This window comes from Microcebus murinus, chromosome 2 (genome assembly GCF_040939455.1).
Source record: "Microcebus murinus isolate Inina chromosome 2, M.murinus_Inina_mat1.0, whole genome shotgun sequence".
In the NCBI taxonomy this organism is placed as follows: Eukaryota; Metazoa; Chordata; class Mammalia; order Primates; family Cheirogaleidae; genus Microcebus; species Microcebus murinus.
Genome location: NC_134105.1, coordinates 18,337,552 through 18,356,598, shown reverse-complemented (window position 1 = coordinate 18,356,598; position 19,047 = coordinate 18,337,552). Strand labels below are relative to the sequence as shown.

Below are 19,047 nucleotides of genomic sequence, written 5' to 3'. Positions count from 1 at the left end.
TGGGTGAGCTTATCCGCACAGTCTTCCTTGGGGAGTCTAGAGGGGGTTACCGTGAGGGCCAGGTATTGGGAGCATTTGTGGTGTTCTCAGGAAGAGACGGTCTTGGGGCGGGCCCACCACCGCCTCTACCCTCACTGGCTGAGGCGGAGCAGCGCAGAGTCCGCGGAGGTGGCTCGGGTCTGCCACGTAACGGAAGAATAAAGTTTACTATTGGGTCTCCCCTTTCTCTACTAATTGGAGCCTGAAGGAAGGTCTGGGAATTCCCGAGAGTCCCCCCCCCGCCCCCCCGAGGTCCCCACATCCGATTCGTCCCCGGCGGGAGAAACGCGGCTGCGTCGCCACGCCCCTCGGCGTAGAGTTGCGTCGCCACCGTGAGGGCGGGACATCCTCTTCGAAGCCCGGCGCTTCCGCCGCCGTCCGGAAGTCAAGAGCTGGTACTTCAGTACTGACCCCTTAGCTCACCTTGCTTAGCCCGGGTTCGATCTGTCCTACCTTAGGCGACCCCGGGCACTGTTGCTAGCCCCCCAACGAAGCGCACGTCGCAGATCCCCCGCCTTCGGTTTTATCCCCGGCGCGGTTGCTCGCCCTGTTTACCGGCTGAGGTGACTTGCTGCGTTCCGGACCGCCCATGGCTGGGGCTGCCCCAACCACGGCCTTTGGGCAAGCTGTGATCGGCCCGCCGGGCTCGGGGAAGACCACATATTGCCTGGGCATGAGTGAGTTCTTGCGCGCGCTAGGCCGGCGCGTGGCCGTAGTGAACCTGGACCCGGCCAACGAGGGCCTGCCGTACGAGTGCGCTGTGGACGTGGGCGAGTTGGTGGGGTTGGGCGACGTGATGGACGCGCTGCGGCTAGGGCCCAACGGCGGCCTGCTCTACTGCATGGAGTACCTGGAAGCCAACCTGGACTGGCTGCGTGCCAAGCTCGACCCCCTCCGTGGCCACTACTTTCTGTTCGACTGCCCAGGCCAGGTGGAGCTCTGCACGCATCATGGCGCCCTGCGCAGCATCTTCTCCCAAATGGCAAAGTGGGACCTTAGGGTGCGTCTTGGGTTGGGCAGGCCCAATTTGCAGACGGAGGAACTGAGACAGGGGGGACAGATACCACGCACTCATGCCACACAGCGAGGTAGGGGCTGGAGTAAAACAGATGTGAGTTCGAATTCTGACTCTGCCACTGACTCGCTGTGTGGTGTGAGCAAGCCAGTTCATCTCGCTGAACCTCAGTTTTCTCATCTGTAAAATAGATATGTTAGTAGCCAACTGAAGAGTTTTGGAAGAATGGAAAGAGTTATGTAGGCAATGGCATGGCCGTGGTGGTTGCAAGTTGAGCAAAAGTAAATGAAAGAGTGGAGTCATGCAGTGGGATTTAACCCTTTTGCCCACTGGGTGGCTCAGTGCAATGCACGTTGTAAGAAACATTCATATTTTCTAGGAGTAGGAAATGAGTGTGGCTATTGGAACAGAGTAGAAGCAGGCGGAGACTAATGGGGAAGGCTTATACTCTGTCCTCAGTCTCCCATTCTGATAAGGGAGACATAGTCCCTGATGTTTCCTCTTCCCCAGGCCACTCTCAACCTGTCTCTTCCTCCCCTCCTAGCTGACTGCTGTCCACCTCGTGGATTCTCACTACTGCACAGACCCAGCCAAGTTCATTTCAGTACTGTGCACCTCCCTGGCCACCATGCTTCACGTGGAGCTGCCACATGTCAACCTCCTCTCCAAGATGGACCTCATTGAGCACTATGGGAAGCTGGGTAAGAGCTCCTATTCAGGCAGGCAAGGAGTAGGACAGCAGCTGGGGCCAGAGTACAGCAGAAATCTCAGGTGAAGGAAGTTGCCTCTGGGACCATGCATGGTCTGGTGATAGCTGTAGGCAGGTTCTGACTCCTATCCATTTTTTTGTGCATTCTGTGCCAGATACTGTTGTAGATTTTAGGTGCAAGGGAGCTACAGTGGGTGATATGTGTTATGAAGGAATTAAAACAAGGTGATGTGACAGTGAGTGACTAGAAGTGAGGGGAGTGAGCAGTGCCTCACCACTCTAAGGCAGTGGCATCTGAGCTGACACCTGAATAGTGAGAAAGAGCCAGCCAAGGGAGGACTATTCTAGACAGAGGGACCAGCAGGGATAGAGGCCTTGTCTGTGCTGCTATAACAAAACACCAGATGGTTTAAACAACAAACATTTATTTCTCACTGTTTTGGAGGCTGGAAAGTCCAAGATCAAGGCACCAGCAGATCCAGTGTCTGATGAGAGCCTCCTTCTGGCTTCTAGACAGATGCCTTGTGTCCTTACAGAAAAAGACCATTGTTTAAGCCCATGTGGCAGAGAGACAGGGAGTGGGAGGCCAGGCACAAGGTAGGGAGGATAGAGGGAGAAGCAGGCTGGTATGAGTCAGGGGAATTGCCAAGGTTCCCAGTGGCCAGCATTTTTTTCCTGCCAAATTAGTGCTCTCCTGAGCTAGGGGCATTGTTTGCTAAATAGCATCTCTAACTATAAAGGTACCTAGAGAAGACAGCTAAAATGACCAGCACATGAGCAGGGAGAGAGGTTGAAGTTTCCTCGGCAGAAATGGGCTAGTATAGGGAGGCCTACTTTCCTTCTGTTAGTGGGAAGTTGTTTATAGAATCATCTAGTCTGGTCTCTTCATTTTACATTAAGAAGGAACTGGCCCAGAAAAGGAAAGTGATTTACTCAAGAGGCCACTCTGCTAGAATATAGCATTCATTCAATTTAACCAGCATTTACAGGGTCTTATTTTGCCAGGTCCTAGGGTAATTATCTGACTGTGAGCTCCATGAGATGACCATGCACAGTTCTTGGTATATGTTTGATATCATTATTTACTACCATTGACCAAGCATGTCTATGCACCAGGCACTGGGGTTTATAGCATTTAATCCTCACAACAGTTCTGTGACGTAGATACCGGCCCATATAGCTACTAAATGGCAGAGCCAGCAGGTAAAAGCAGCTATTTTCTTTCTTAGTTACTTCATTTTGCTCTGTTGACAAATATTTGAGTGAATGAAGACAAAAAAGAAAGAAAATATGGTCCCAGTCCTTAGGTCTTTAGCCTGATGTTAGCTGCTCCTGAACATTGGTTTCTCTCCTTAGCCTTCAACTTGGACTACTACACAGAGGTCCTGGACCTCTCCTATCTACTTGATCACCTGGCATCTGACCCTTTCTTCCGCCACTACCGGCAGCTCAATGAGAAACTGGTGCAGCTCATAGAAGACTATAGCCTAGTCTCCTTCATTCCTCTGAACATCCAGGTACTGGGGACTAAGAGGCCTCTTTCCTTTGGCTATAGGCTCTGACAGTGCCTGGGACTTACCAAACTAAGGGCACAGGAAGTTTTGCAAACTTACAGTGGTCTTTTTTCTGTATGTCACTATCATTGAGTTCCCTTGGTTTCAGGCCCAGGGGCTAATGGTAGGAAGTATCCCAGTAAATAGGGTGGACCGAACTTTCGCCCTATCTATTCTGTATCATTAGGCCCTCTCTACACATTTTCGTTCCCTCAGTAAAAATGAATAAGTTCAGAAAATCATTAGCAAGGGACTTGACCAGGACCAGAAACAAATCTCTTAGGCCCATTCAACTGGATAACTGCCTGTTGACTTTGCAATGTGGTATCTAACCCCTGGTGCCACTCACTTCACATTCTGCATAAATAACCTGGGAGACACATGGGTGCATGTTAGATTTTTTTCTGCATGGGTGGACTTAAGCTAACTTATCTCTTCCTTTCTTATCTGTAATAGGAGGTGAACTGTGTAATATTAATCATAACTTCTTATTTATGGCTTTCTTTGCTGGGTACTGTGCTAAGGACTGTACATGCATTATTTCGATCTGTCCTTCCCACCGTGTGATGTATAGACTACTCTTATCACTGTATGTGGGTGAGAAAATAGTTTTAGGTTAAATAACATGCACATCATTGGTTGCCTACTTAAGAGTAGTACTGTGCCAGGCACCAGGAATACCTTGACAAATGAGTCCCTGACATTAAGGGGTGATTGGTTAAATATGGGAGGCAGATTATAATAAGCATTTATAAGATGATAGAAATACCATCTGTAATAGAGATAAACCCAGAGGACTGTGGGTGTGCATAGAGGAGCTTATCTGGTCTAATCTGGGTGGGTTGGTGGTCAGGAAGGATGGGATTTAGCCAGGCTTCTGAAGACATGTATTATTCCAGGCCAAGGAAGCTACATTTACAGGGACAAGATAGAGGAGGGTGTATTTAGAAATTGCAAGCAGTTCTGTACACCTCTGTTTCACTCAAAGAGCTGTTTTTCTCCTCCCTGCTCAGGACAAGGAGAGCATTCAGCGAGTCCTGCAGGCTGTGGATAAAGCCAATGGCTACTGTTTCGGGGTCCAAGAACAGCGAAGTCTGGAGGCTATGATGTCTGCTGCAGTGGGAGCGGACTTCCATTTCTCCTCGTATCCTTGCTCTCTAGCCTAACCTGCTTCCTGGTCATCACCAAGAGGGTGAGACATGGGGCTCAGGATTGGCCACAAGCAGTGCAGTCACCATGCTTGTGGATGACAGATTTCATATTGATCTAGCTGGGCTCCCTGGCGACTGTCTTTCATTTGCAAAGGCTAGTCCCTTAGGTACCTTCAGGGTTGGTTGTACTGACAAGGGAAGATATTGATCAGCAGGAACAACAAATACAGAGGCCCAGAAATAGGAGGGCATTGGTCACTGGGAGAAATGTAAGAAGTTCAGTCTGCTTGATGTGTTGCATATGAAGGGATGTGGGAGCAAGTAGGCAAGGCCCTGCTAAGGAGTGTGGACTTCAGCTCACGGGTGGGAACCAGTGTTCAGTGAGTACTGCTGACCGGGCATGGCATGATCAGATGTGCTTATGAGAGAAGCCCCTGCAAGTGTGGAAAATGCATTTAAGGGGTATGACTGGGGGCAGGAGAGTTTTTTAGTCTTGCTGGGTGAGAAAAGATGAAACATTTGTTTTGTGAGAATAGAAGAGTGTGGGTTGGAAAAATTTTAATGAGATCAGCTACAAGAGTCAGTGACAGAATGGTTAGGGGGTAGATGGAGCAGAACTTAGCCTCCAGGTCTCTGGCTTAGACAGTGGGATGGGTGGTCCTACTAGTCACTGAGGCACGAAAAGGAGGGGGCAGGTTTGTCACAGGGATGAAAGGAATGGAAGCCAACAGATGTGCTGTGTTTGAGGGGGCCATGGGATATCCAGAACTGTCCAAGTAGCAGTTAGACTCTTTAGAGCTGGGTTAGTGACCAATGGGAGTGGAGCCAAGGTCATGGGTGGGTATCTATGTGATCACAGAGGCCACGTGTGAGGCAGGACAGGGAAGTCCAGACTCCGCTGATGTTCTTAGAGATTCAGTGTCCACACAGGATGCTGAAGACAAGGGCTCCAGACAAGGGGCTCCAGATTCCTTGGGTGTGGAGGGAAATAATTTCAGCTAACACATACTAATCTGTGTAAGGCCCTTTCACGTGGGAAACAAAGCTCCTAGGGAACAGACAAATTATAAATGATGGCAGTAGAGTGTACAGTTCTTGGTGAAGGGACCAAAGAGCTGCCTCACCTGGAGTTTATGTTGACAGATTCAACTGCGTGTGCTTAGCAAAAGAGGGGAGGAGCAATTTAGTGTTGTCATATTTTGCACATTGTACAGACAGGCTCAGGATGGTTTGACCTTACAATGGTGTGAGAGTGATAGATGTTCAGTAGAACCCATCCTTCCAGTATCCATACAACCATTCTTTTTTACTTTCAGTATAGTATTCAATAAATTACATAAGATGTTCAATACTTTGTTATAAAATAGGCTTTGTGTCAGGTGATTTTGCCCAGCTATAAGCTAATGTAAGGGTTCTGAGCATGTTTAAGATAAGTTAGGCTAAGACCGGGCGCGGTGGCTCACGCCTGGAATCCTAGCACTCTGGGAGGCTGAGGCGGGTGGATCGCTCAAGGTCAGAAGTTCTAAACCAGCCTGAGCGAAACCCCGTCTCTACTAACAATAGAAAGAAACTAATTGACCAACTAAAAATATATATACAAAAAATTAGCCAGGCATGGTGGTGTATGCCTGTAGTCCCAGCTACTTGGGAGGCTGAGGCAGTAGGATTGCTTGAGCCCAGGAGATTGAGGTTGCTGTGAGCTAGGCTGATGCCACGGTACTCACTCTACCCTGAGCAACAAAGTGAGACTCTGTCTCAAAAAAAAAAAAAGATAGGCAAAGCTATGATGTTGGGTAAGTTAGGCATGTTTAATGTATTTTTGACTCAGATATTTATCCAGATGTAACACCATCATGAGAAGAGGAGCATCTGCATACTTTATGCATTCATGCATATCATACAGGATTATATTCACAAAACCATGTATACTACATTTAACAGATGATTTAAGGAATTTTCAAGAGTATTTTTAACCACATACATTTGTGTTGATTTTAGATTCTGCCCCCACCCTAACCCCTTAAGGTTCAACTTCTCTCTGTGTGTAAGAGAGTAGGGACTAGTACAAACATGGAAGTGGTCAGCACTGCTAAGGGTTGGGCAGATAAGGAAATCTACATGGAGGCATGGCATTTGAGTGCTTCATCTCAAAGTGAGAGTTAGCCAGGCTGCTGAAGAGGGAAAGGGAATTCAAGTCAAAGAGAATAGTATATACAAAAGCCTTGGGGGTTCATGGTTGAGACAGGTTGTTGTTGAGACAAGTTAAATCTTCAATTTTTTTTTTTTTTGAGACAGAGTCTCGCTTTGTTGCCCAGGCTAGAGTGAGTGCCATGGCGTCAGCCTAGCTCACAGCAACCTCAAACTCCTGGGCTCAAGCAATCCTGCCTCAGCCTCCCGAGTAGCTGGGAGTAGAGGCATGCGCCACCATGCCTGGCTAATTTTTTTTCTATGTATATTAGTTGGCCAATTAATTTCTTTCTATTTATAGAATAGAAAGAAACCACTCTTGCTCAGGGTGGTTTCAAATTCCTGACCTCAAGCAATCCGCCCACTTCGGCCTCCCAGAGTGCTAGGATTACAGGCGTGAGCAACCTCGCCCGGCCTAAATCTTCAATTTTAACAGTGAATCTCAAGCTTGAACCTTCACAGGCAACACTTGTTAGTGTTTTATTTTCATTGTGTCTATTTATGATTTTGTTCTATTTTGGCAAGCGTTAACTAGTTTTTCATTTATAGTAGTGATTAAAAATTTACTTTGGGCCGGGCGGGTGGCTCACGCCTGTAATCCTAGCACTCTGGGAGGCCGAAGTGGGTGGATTGCTTGAGGTCAGGAGTTCAAAACCACCTGAGCAAGAGCGAGACCCCGTCTCTACTATAAATAGAAAGAAATTAATTGGCCAATTAATATATATAGAAAAAAATTAGCCGGGCATGGTGGTGCATGCCTGTAGTCCCAGCTACTCGGGAGGCTGAGGCAGGAGGATTGCTTAAGCCCAGGAGTTTGAGGTTGCTGTGAGCTAGGCTGACACCATGCACTCACTCTAGCCTGGACAACAAAGCGAGACTCTGTCTCAAAAAAAATAAAATAAAATTACTTCAAAAATGAATTTATTGATACAAAGTGAGCTGTTTAAAGAAAAATATTAAGTATATAATATGACAGTTGCAGGTAAGATGACATGACTTGTGGGCAGGGCAGGGCTTCTGACTGGGGAGCAGTAATAGGGCCAGATGGATGGGCAGATAGAATGAGGGGTTTCGTGTGCCCTGCTCAGAGATGTGGGCTTAAGGCCAGAGACAAACAAGATGATTCCACTGATCTTGAGTGATCCTTCAGGCTAACTTGCACAAGAACAAGGCCGTATCTCCTGAGGAAAAGTGAACAGGAGGGGGGCGCAGGTTCAGAAAGAGTTAGTTTGAGTAGGGGTGAGATGGATTTTGATTGATGGATACATGAGGGATGGTAAAGAAAGCTCTAACCCAAACATCATTTGATGGTCTAAGTACTCCACTTGCAGCGGCATTTAATCCTCATTCCAACCCTTTTATAGGTGAGGCAAACAGGGCTCTGAAAGTGACAGGCCCAAGGTCTCCCAGGGTGTGGAATCTGACATTGGAGTCATCTAGTAGCACAGCAGTGGTATCCTAACATGGCCATCTTAGCTCTGGCCAACCCCCATCTCCTAATAAGACCTGATACCCAGACATCAGGCTGGCCAGCCTCAACAGGACTCCTCACAGGACAGCAGTGTCACTATCTTTTCCTTTGTGAATCTTACTTGTGTCCTTCCAGCTCCATTTTCCTGCTGTCCTGGAGAGTGAGAGAGGAGGTACTCTATGATCCAAGAAGAAATTTTTCATTTTCATTGAGCTTCCCTCCTTTTGCAGAAAAAGAGAAGTCACAACATTAATTGAGCACCTACTGTGTGCCAGATGCCATGCTAGGCATTTGGTATTCATTGTCTCATTTGATCCTCACAACAGTTCTCAGTATTTCATAGACAAGAAAGAGGAAGTGGCAGATTCAAGATTTGAACCCCCTTGGTCTGACTCCAGAATATGTGCTATAACGAAGCTGGAAGGTTAGCAATCTTCTGGTTCTTGGATCCTCAGCAATGTGGGGAAGAGGCATTTGGGTCTGGGTGAAGGCTTCTTATACCCAATTGGTCCCTTTTGCCTATGGCCTGAAGCTATAATTATGAAGGAGAGAGGGATGGAAGGAATTTGCCTGACATGGTTGAAGGGTAGGCATCAGTAGAGGTTAGGTCCTGCCCAAGCCAGTTTCCCATCCTTTGCCTATGCTATCAGCCTTGACACACCCTCCTTCAGCACTCTGGGCATCCAGGAGAAGTACTTGGTCCCCTCGGACCAGTCAGTGGAGCAGGAAGCCATGCAGCTATAGCAGCAAGCTGAGCCCTGGAGAGCAGGATGCATAACCCAGCAGTGGGGAAAGTGGAGGCTCCCGGTGAGCAGTGGACAGCTCAGCAAGCTGCAGACCCAAGAGCAAGTCCAGCCAGAGCTGGGAGGCTGGCAAGGGGACACCCAGCTCTGCAAAGGACTTCTAGCCAAAAAACCGGACGTGGCACCAAGCAGAGCACCTACCACAGCCTCCATGGTGCTCATGAACTCTGGACCCTGCCACCAGGAAGTTGAGCACTGGTTCCACTCAGGCTGTGATGGAATGAGAGTTTATTTTCTACTTTTTAATGCCTTCCAAACTTTTCTTCAATCCTCCAGGCCCAGGGGATTGGGGCAGAACAAGGAAATGTCACCTTCCCTTGCAAGAGTCCTGTTTCTGCATACAGGTCAGTGCTTCTCCAAAGCACAGGATCCATCATATTCGGAGATTGACACTCTGTTTCCAATTGTGTGTTTTGTTAGTCTTGAGTTTTTGTTTTTGTTTTTTTATTTTTTTAGAGATGGTCTTGCTATGTTGCCCAGGCTGGATTTGAACTCCTGGGCTCAAATGAACCTCCTGCCTCAACCTCCCAAGTAGCCGGGACTGTAGGCATGCTGCTGCACCGAACAATCTTCAGTTTTAACAGTGAACTTCAAGCCCAAGCCTTCATAGGCAACACTTCTAGCTAGGCCTTATTAATGTTTTAGTTTATTTGTATTTATTTTATGATTTTGTTCTATTTTTGATAAGTATTAACTAGTTTTCCATTTACAATAGTAATTAAAAGTTTACTTCAAGAATGAAATTTATACAAAGTGAGTTGTTTAGGGAAATATATTAAGTATATAATATGACAATTGTTATGAGGTTGTGGCAAAAATTAAGATGGCTTAAAGTTTGGAAATACTGGTGTTTGGCTTACTTTGTTCTTGCAGCTGGTCAAATGCATTCATATTTTCAACCGGTAGGTGGCGTCTCAGACTTATTTTTTACAATTGTAACCTGGCAGCAGAAGGGGAGGGATTGATGGCCTGGGGAAGACTTGTGCCACAAGTCGTGTTTGCAGACATTCAGGCCTTTTAACACATGTGAAGGGCTTAGCATTTTGCAGAGTGCTTCCACACATATTCTCATTAGAGATAGACAAGATGGGGACTATTACTAAGCCATTAACTCATTTTACAGTGAGGAACCAGAAAGATGAGGAGTTGAACTATGGTCAGCCTGAGTCTGTCAATAGCCCACTTTGTTGAGTGAATTGTGAGTGTCCCTCCTTTGGTACACTTATTGGTGAAGAGTCACAGCCCTTATCCCACAGGATTTGTAGCCAATCAGGAGAAAGAATTTAGGCACCTGAAAAGTGTTATTACTGAATCATAAATCAAGGGAAAGATAGGTCACTGATGGTTTGCTCAGTTGGTGAATTCGATTTAGGAAAATCTATTCTGAAACAGCATTGAAATAGTGGTGACCGAATTTTGCTTTCTGGTTTTGGCAGCCAGAGCTGAAGGCAGAAGAGTAAGGGGCTATGAGGAGGCTACTATGGCTGGAACAGTATGAAAGCAGCCGACCACAGCTCCCACGCCTGGCTGTATAGGGGATAATAACTGGGTGCTGCTTCCCAGCTTCTTTCATCTGAGGAGTTCAAAGCACCTCACCCCTATTAACACCCTGCACAGTAGGTGGGGAGTATCAACAGAGTGAGCCAGGGAAACTGAGGCCAAGAGGCACAGCTCAGGGCTGGCTGTGAGTCACCTGTGGGTCCTGGAGCCCAGGAGTTCTGACGCCCAGGCTGCTGGACAATTTCTTGAGGGCATAAGGGTAGGTGTTATGTTTTTGAAAGCAGTACTGATAGCTGTGGTCATGGGTTTTGATGGTTACCCATCACAAAAGGCCCAGTTCTCACTGAAACAAACCAGGTGTGGGGCTGGAAGGCGTCATTTAGAGCTTTATGGCCTCATATCCAAGCACCCTCAGCATTTACTCTCTACAGTCATGGAGTGGAGAGGGATGGAAGTAATCCAGAACTTTATTTTCTGGCCTTGATGTGACAGCATGGGTATTTTCTTCCCCAATAAATGTCGCTTCTGTCTACCTCCCACTGGTAGCAAAATAATTTTGTTCTGCATACACTGTGGTGATGGGGAGGGGATAGCACAATGTAGAAAGGGAGAGATGTCTGGGTTCCACATATGGCCCATTCGGTATGAAATGTGTAGGATAGGAGAGACCATCCTCCAGTATGGCTGGCACATAGCAGTCATCCTTAAGATTATTTTTTTCTTTTCTGATAAAAATAGAAAAGTAGGCTGGGCATGGCGGCTCACACCTATAATCCCAGCATTTTGGGAGGCCAATGTTAGAGGATTGCTTGAGCTCAGGAGTTTGAGACCAGCTTGAACAACATAGCTAGACCCTGTCTCTACAAAAAATACAAAAATTAGCTGGGAGTGGTATCGTGTGCCCAGCTAGTTGGGAGGCTGAGGCAGGAGGATTACTTGAGGCCAGGAGTTTGAGGTTGCAGTGAGGTATGATGACACCACTGCATTCCAGCGTGGGAGACAGGAAAAAAACAATGAAAAATTTCGAAAAGAGAAAAGTCACCCAGAATCCCATAACAGAAATAATTATTAATATTTATAATCCATAAATTTTCTATTGAAATGTATAAATATATTTTGTGTATCTTTCAGTCTTATTTTTCTATACATGCATGGGGTAGAGATTATGTTTACGTAACTGGGATATTTTATAATTGTTTTATATCCTGCTTTGTTCAGTTAACACTATCCCATGTAATTAAAAATATATAAAAACCTTTGTGATGTCTACATAGTAATTAATATTCCAGGGTCTGGTTATAACATTGTTTACCTATCCATCTTCCCATGGTTAGTCTACAAGTCATTACCAATTTTTTGCTCTTGTAAATAGTGCTGTGATTAACATTTTTGTACCTAAATCTTCTTTTTTTTTTTTAGACAGAGTCTCGCTTTGTTGGCTGGGCTAGAGTGAGTGCCGTGGCATCAGCCTAGCTCAACAGCAACCTCAGACTCCTGGGCTCAGCTCAAGCAATCCTCCTGCCTCAGCCTCCCGAGTAGCTGGGACTACAGGCATGCACCACCATGCCCGGCTAATTTTTTCTATATATATTAGTTGGCCAATTAATTTCTTTCTATTTATAGTAGAGACGGGGTCTCGCTCTTGCTCAGGCTGGTTTCGAACTCCTGCCCTTGAGCAATCCGCCTGCCTTGGCCTCCCAGAGAGCTAGGATTACAGGCGTGAGCCACCGCGCCCGCCCGGCCATGTACCTAAATCTTTGAGTCTCTGATTTTCAACTTATGCTAAAGTCCTAGAAATAAAATAGCTGACTTTTCTAGGTTCTGGATTCAAATTGCTGAAATGTTTTCCCAAAAAGTGCCACTTTACATCTCACAGATAGTGTCTGAAATCGTTCTCACCTCCAGGCCTCACTTGACAATTGTAAACAACTTCTGGAGGGAGGAACCCCTCTGAGTGCCTCAGAAGGGACCTTTCTGGTCATCCCTGCTAACTAATCACTGATGTTAGGATATATGCATTTCTTGGTTCTGAACTGGGGACTAACAATTGGAAGATAGTGTGGAATTGGAAGAACTTAACCAGGGACCATAGGTAAGTGGAAAGGCTTCCAGCCCGACAAAGTGGCTTACTAAGAGTGAGGGTGAGGCCTTAAAGCCCACAGAGTTGAAGCATACCCAATCTGCCTGGATTAGCAAAATGCTCACCCAGAGTTGGCCAAGCATAGGAAGTCTGATCCTGTTAGGATCTGTGGGAAGGAGAAAGGGAAGGTAGATTTGAGGGATTTTCTGTCCTTTCTCAAGGATCCTGAGAAGGGGAGGGGGTGGCTTCAGACCCACCCCAACACTACCAAGGCCCATGCCAATTTTGAAAGCAGTGAGGCAGCTCAACCCAGAATCCTAGAGGGAAAATCTTAAGCAAGCAGTAGCTGCCCTTCTCTCCCTTCTCTTTTCTTCTCTCTTGTCCCTGGCTATTGAACCCTTATGCAGCCTGGTCTGGGCTGCTCATTGCCTCTTCCCGTCCCATTTATTTTTTATTTTTTTTGAGACAGAGTCTCACTTTGAGACTCTGGTGACATATCTGCCAGGCTAGAGTGAGTGCTGTGGCGTCAGCCTAGCTCACAGCAACCTCAAACTCCTGAGCTCAAGTGATCCTACTGCCTCAGCCTCCTGAGTAGCTGGGACTACAGGCATGCACCACCATGCCCAGCTAATTTTTTGTATATATATTTTTAGTTGGTCAGTTAATTTCTTTATATTTTTGGTAGAGACAGGGTCTCGCTCAGGCTGGTTTTGAATTCCTGACCTTGAGCAATCCGCCCGCCTCGGCCTCCCAGAGTGCTAGGATTATAGGCATGAGCCACTGCGCCCTGCCCTTGTCCCATTTAGAAGGAAGAGTCCCAGATTAGCACATTCTTCCCTGGTGTCAGGCCTGCCAAGGATAGGGGAAGCCATGTGCCTGCCATGAACCTATTGTATCTGCTTTTTCCAGCCCCAGAAGCCCAGGTGTCCAGGTGGGCTAAGATTGAGGGTTGTGAGGGGATGGGCTGTGGGTTTGGGGTCCAACTGAGGTGAAGAAAGATGAGTACTGGCAGAATGCTCTGGATGAGAATACATAGCAAGAATTTATTTTTTTTCTCCTTGTTCCAAAATCTTGTAGCAGTTGTGGAGGAGGGAGATGAGAAGCCCTGTCAGAGAGCCATGCCACATGAACATAATATCTATAGCAGTGTGCTTGCTGCATAAATTCAGCTAAAAAAGTCCCACACTGCTTTCCTTTGCACTAGACTCACCTTTAAGTTCTTCCTATATGTTAATCCTGGATCCTCCACATTGCTTTGTGGAGTCACAAAAACATCAAAGAAGGGAAATTGGGACATAGGTTAAAATTTCCCCTAACTCATATCAGAGGTCATGTAATCTTTTTTGAACCAAAAATCAGTCCCCTGTATAGTCAGACAAGGAAATTTCAGATTAGCTTTACTGTGGAGGAAGAAAGGAAGAAAATGTCTTCCCTCCCTCCCTCCTTCCCTTCTTTCAACAACTATTTACTGAATACCATAATCTGATATATTAAGTGTTGTACATAGCCACACATTTTATTAAAGACTCCATGCTTTTCAGAGTCCCTCTTTTATTTGCAGGCAAAGTGTTAAATTTCCCAGAGAGCTGTAAGGAAAAGATTGGGTGGAGATGAATCAGCCTCTGACACTTCCAGGGTGACATATCTGCCTGCTGCCCCCACAGACATTCTTGGCTTCTGACTCAGTGGCTGGGGGGGTTCTGAGGGGAGAGGACCTTTCCTGCAGAAACCTGCCTCCACCTTCCCCCTCTCCCCCCCCCCACACACAGCTGGGATGGAGGATGGACTCTGTGAACAGGCTGAAGAATTTAAAGGAACAAAGAAAAACCAGGTTAAAGAAACCTAAACTTGGTTGGTCCAAGTGCAGTGGTGTTTACAACTAAATGATTACAACCAGTTACAGATTCCTTTGTTCCTTCTCCACTCCCACTGCTTCACTTGACTAGCCTTTAAAAGAAAAAAAATAATTTGAAAAAAAAAAAAAACCTAGGTGAGCAAGACAGGAAATTGGTCCACTTCAGTCTTTTTCTTTTCTTTTTCTTTTTTCTTTTTTTTTGAGACAGAGTCTCACTCTGTTGCCCCGGGCTACAGTGCTGTGGCGTCAGCCTAGCTCACAGCAACCTCAAACTCCTGGGTTCAAGCAATCCTTCTGCCTCAGCCTCCTGAATAGCTAGGACTATAGGCATGCACCACTATGTCTGGCTAATATATATATATATATTTTTTTTTTTTTTTTTTTTTTTTTGAGACAGAGTCTCACTTTGTTGCCCATAGCAACCTCAAACTCTTGGGCTTAAGCAATCCTACTGCCTCAGCTTCCTGAGTAGCTGGGACTAGAGGCATGCGCCACCATGCCCGGCTAATTTTTTCTATATATATTTACTGCAGTCCTTTTCCCATTTGAAACAATTCCTTTCTCCCAGGTGGGGCCAGGGTGGAGTTGGGTTGAATGTAGGGTAAGAAGGCTTGATTCTTAGAAAGTCCAAGATAGGAGCAGGGCAACACAGCATAATGGTTCTTTTCAAAATTATTTTTAACTCATGAAACTCCAATATACAAAACAGACATATGTGTGGCTATTTTCACTAGTGTGTAGAAACGGGAAACCCTGACCACTGGGCTCCTGCCTCATGGCAGCTTCTGGGGAACCTTCTGAACTCAGTTTGAAAATAGCTATTGTAGTTTAAAAATCATGGGTCTTAGAGTTGGACCCCATTCCACTCCCCAGCACATAATAGTTGTATAACCTTGGTTATTAGGTTATTTACCAGCTCTGAGCCTCAGTCTCTTCATTTGTAAAACAAGGGTAAAAATAAGTATTGCTGTGAGGATTAAGTCATGAAGCTGCCTAGCATACAGTTAGTTGTCCAGCCAGCTGCTGTTACTACTGTACTTTGTTCTCTACAAAGAAGCAGGAGTGGGGCACTTGATCAGAAGAGTAATCTTGGTGAAAGCCTCTGAAATTAGGAAGTTTTTCTGAAAAGGCACTGGACATTTGGACATTGGATGTGTGTGGTGGCGGCAAGGAGGAAGAAGCAACCACAGCCTGCCTGACCCCAATGCCTCCCCCCACCCCAGGGCGCCTGAAAAGAAAGTCTCAGCCTCCATCACTCACTCCTGTGCATCTACAGAGCCAATTTGGACTTTGCCTTCTAAAGTAACTATACATAAGAGAAGAGTAGATACTTTTTCTAGAGAATTTTAGAGATTTTCCCCATACTGCTTACATTTTGAGGAGGAGAAGATCTTTGCAAGCCCTGGGCCTCCTTTCCTGAGGGATAATCTGACAATATAGAAAGGATAGGGCTGGGGTTGCTCGAATTGGTGTGTGCCCATCTCTGTCTAGACAGCCCTTCCTTATCCCAGGACCAGCTGTATTTCCATTTCCATAAGAGGATCTGGCACTAAACCTGGTTTCCAGGCATTTGGAAGGATGGTTTTAAACCTAAGATCTGAGCACATTGTGGTAAGGGAAAAAAAAAAAACTTGCTGGAGTCACAGTGGGAAGAAAGGAATAATGGGGTGCAGTTACCATTCTTAGGGAGCTCTCTGAAGGGATAAGGAACAAACCCAGGCCAGGCATGGTGGCTCACGCCTGTAATCCTAGCACTCTGGGAGGCTGAGGCAGGAGGATTGCTTGAACCCAGGAGTTTGGGGTTGCTGTGAGCTAGGCTGATGCCACGACACTCTAGCCCAGGCAACATTGTGAGACTCTGCCTAAAAAGAAAGAAGAGGCCGGGCATGGTGGCTCACGCTTGTAATCCTAACTCTCTGGGAGGCCGATCGTTTGAGCTCAGGAATTCGAAACCACCCTGAGCAAAAGCGAGACCCCGTCTCTACTATAAATAGAAAGAAATTAATTGGCCAACTAATATATATGGAAAAAATTAGCCGGGCATGGTGGCACATGCCTCTAGTCCCAGCTACTCGGGAGGCTGAGGCAGAAGGATTGCTTGAGCCCAGGATTTTGAGGTTGCTGTGAGCTAGGCTGACACCACGGCACTCACTCTAGCCTGGGCAACAAAGTGAGACTCTGTCTCAAAAAAAAAAAAAAAGAAAATGAAGTAGAGGGTACAATGGGAAAGGGAGAATGGTCACCAAGAAATTTCCAATGAAACTTGGCATTCTTAACTGCTTTGCCTTCTGAGACATATTTTTAAATGGAGCTAAAATTCATCCTTCTAAAGTGTACAATTCAGTGGTTTTTAGTATGCTGACAAAGTTCTACAGCTATCACTATTAAATCCAGAACATTTCATTGCCCCAGAAGAAACTCTGTACCAATTAGCAGTGGGACTGAAATTTTTTGAATGTCAACTCTAGGCCAGGAAAAATGGCAAAAGTCCAGACCCCTGTGGTCAGAAGCTGGTGCCTAATATGTACAACTATCGTGTACTAATAAAAATAAAAAATACAAAGAAGCTGGTGCCTAAGCCAGCTCACATGTAGCCCTGGTAAGCATCTGATTTAGTGATCTTCAATCCACAGCATCTGCTTTAAAAATCCTTCAGCTCCAACACACTACCTAGGGTAGCTCATTTCTTCTCATATGGGGCAACCATGAGTGTCCAGAGCCAACAGACAAAAGTTAAAGGCTGAGAGAAAAGAAGAAAAGTTCCTTTCCCAGGACCTACCCCACTAAGAGAAAGTCACCAGACCTGTCGGGTAAGAGAAACCAGGTCACCTCCAGAGCTGACAGGAGTCACTTGGCCTAGCCTAGAGTCTCTCTGGTTTGGATCCCTGAAACCTGACACACCTCCAGGAAAGGAGGGGAGAGAACAGGGGACCCAGAAAGCATGAGTGGCCCTGCCAACTTCCCCTGTAGAATTAGAAGCTCTGAAAAGAGCCCTTCAGTTTAGAGTCCCATGGGTGTGGCCAAACTTAGACTCTGGGGACCCTGAGGGGGCTGGACTGAGTTCCTTCAACCTTGCCAGGTGGAGGAGTAACCACCGGGGTGAGCCAGCATTCTCAGGTGGCCCAGCACCCTGCAGGTCAGCCGAGGCAGTGAGGCTGCTCCTCAGGACCGGGCCTGGCTCATCAATCTGCTTTGGGCATAGAAATGCTGGCGAAATCCTAGACTTACTGATGCTGGAAGGAATAATTAATAGCTGACATTTGCTGAGCGGTACTATGGGCTACTTTACAAGCATTTCTTTTCTCAAACTCCACAGCTACTTTAGGAAGAAGCCTTTTTAATCCTCTTCTTTACAAATGAGGACACAAAGGTAACAGGGTTGAGAGGCTTGGCCAAGGCAGGCTGGGAGTCAAACCCAGGCAGTTTGAATCCAAAACCCCAAATGTTCACTCTTACGGTAGAGCCTTTAGTCCAAGCCCCTTATACAAAAGGGAAACTGAGGCCCAGGGAGGTATAATGGCTTTTCCAAGGTCGCATAGCTGGTCAGGGACACGATCCAAGCCTCTTGGTGTGCAGCTCAGGGCTGCCTGGACTCTGGAGAGTGGTGGGGGCATCTTGATGGCCTTTTCCCAGCCCACTCCCGCCGCCTGGCCTCCCTGGGCTCAGCCAGGTGAGAGGATGATGACTCAGACGCCCAGAGGCCGGGGACTGCATTTTGCCAACGGCCCCTCCCTGTCCTGCTGCTCTGAGGGAGTCGAGCTCTTGGGCCGGGCTGGTGGCAACTTGTCTGAGTGAAACCGGGAAAGGCCGCCACTCAGCGCTCAGCGGGTGGTGGGAGCCCTCAGTCAGTCAGCTAATCGCCGCGGCTGCCGGGCCTGACTGAAGGCGGGAAGACTTGCTGCGCGCGTTCCGCCGCTCACTGCCCCATTGGCCAGCCGTGCCCCGAGGGCGGTACCCTTGGCGGTCAATCCCCTCCCGTGATTGGGCGGGATCGGCCTCAGGCTCCGCCTTCAATCCTGGGCGGTAAAGGCGGGACCGAGTCGGGCGGCCGCAGGTCCGGGCGTGTTGCTGGCGGCTACGAGCGGAGGTGGCAGGCTCGGCGGCCAGACTCCCCGCGGCCCTTTTCACCCAGCTTGCTTCTCTTCCGTCAGCCTGTTTCGTTTTGCCTGTATCTCCGAACTCTGGGGAACGTTCCCCTCTCCTCAGATCTGGGCTTTTAATGGCGCCATACCCTTCCCTCAGATCATACTCGCCTCCGCTGGGGTCTGAGCGCTTGATAAGACTGTACCCGCTTTAAAATCTGGGGTGCTCAGTGCAGCTTACTACAGCGCGACCCTGCGGCGCTGCCCTCAGCCTCTCTCCTGAGATTTCATTGGTGTCCTGCCCCACCCCATTGAGCTCTTCAGCCTTCCACACCGCGTCCCCACTCACCTCTCCTCAGCCGCCTTTGCGTTCTCCTGAGCCTCCCGGGACTGGCCCAGTTTCATTGGGGCCGCCCTGATGGAGAGAGGGCTGGACCCGGCCTCTCACCTGGAGTCAGCGGCCCGAAGTCTTGCCTGCAGATTACTGAGCTTGCCCCAGGGGAGGAGATCAGGGCCCTAACTAAGAGGTCCAAAGTCAGGATCTCTGAACCATATTCCAATCCCGCTCCCAGCCCATCGCCAATAACTGGAAAAGACAGGAG

The 19,047-nt window shown here is 47.4% G+C and overlaps 1 protein-coding gene across 1 annotated transcript; it reads left to right on the top strand.

Annotated features, from left to right (window-relative positions):
* The first annotated feature begins 291 nt into the window (after positions 1-291).
* Positions 292-10,960, top strand: GPN2 (GPN-loop GTPase 2). The gene is made up of 5 exons (XM_012750661.3): positions 292-1,039; positions 1,599-1,755; positions 3,120-3,280; positions 4,330-4,460; positions 8,797-10,960. Exons 1-5 carry the CDS (start codon positions 629-631, stop codon positions 8,867-8,869), a joined length of 933 nt encoding a protein of 310 aa, XP_012606115.1. The 5' UTR covers positions 292-628; the 3' UTR covers positions 8,870-10,960.
* Positions 10,961-19,047: the final 8,087 nt, after the last annotated feature.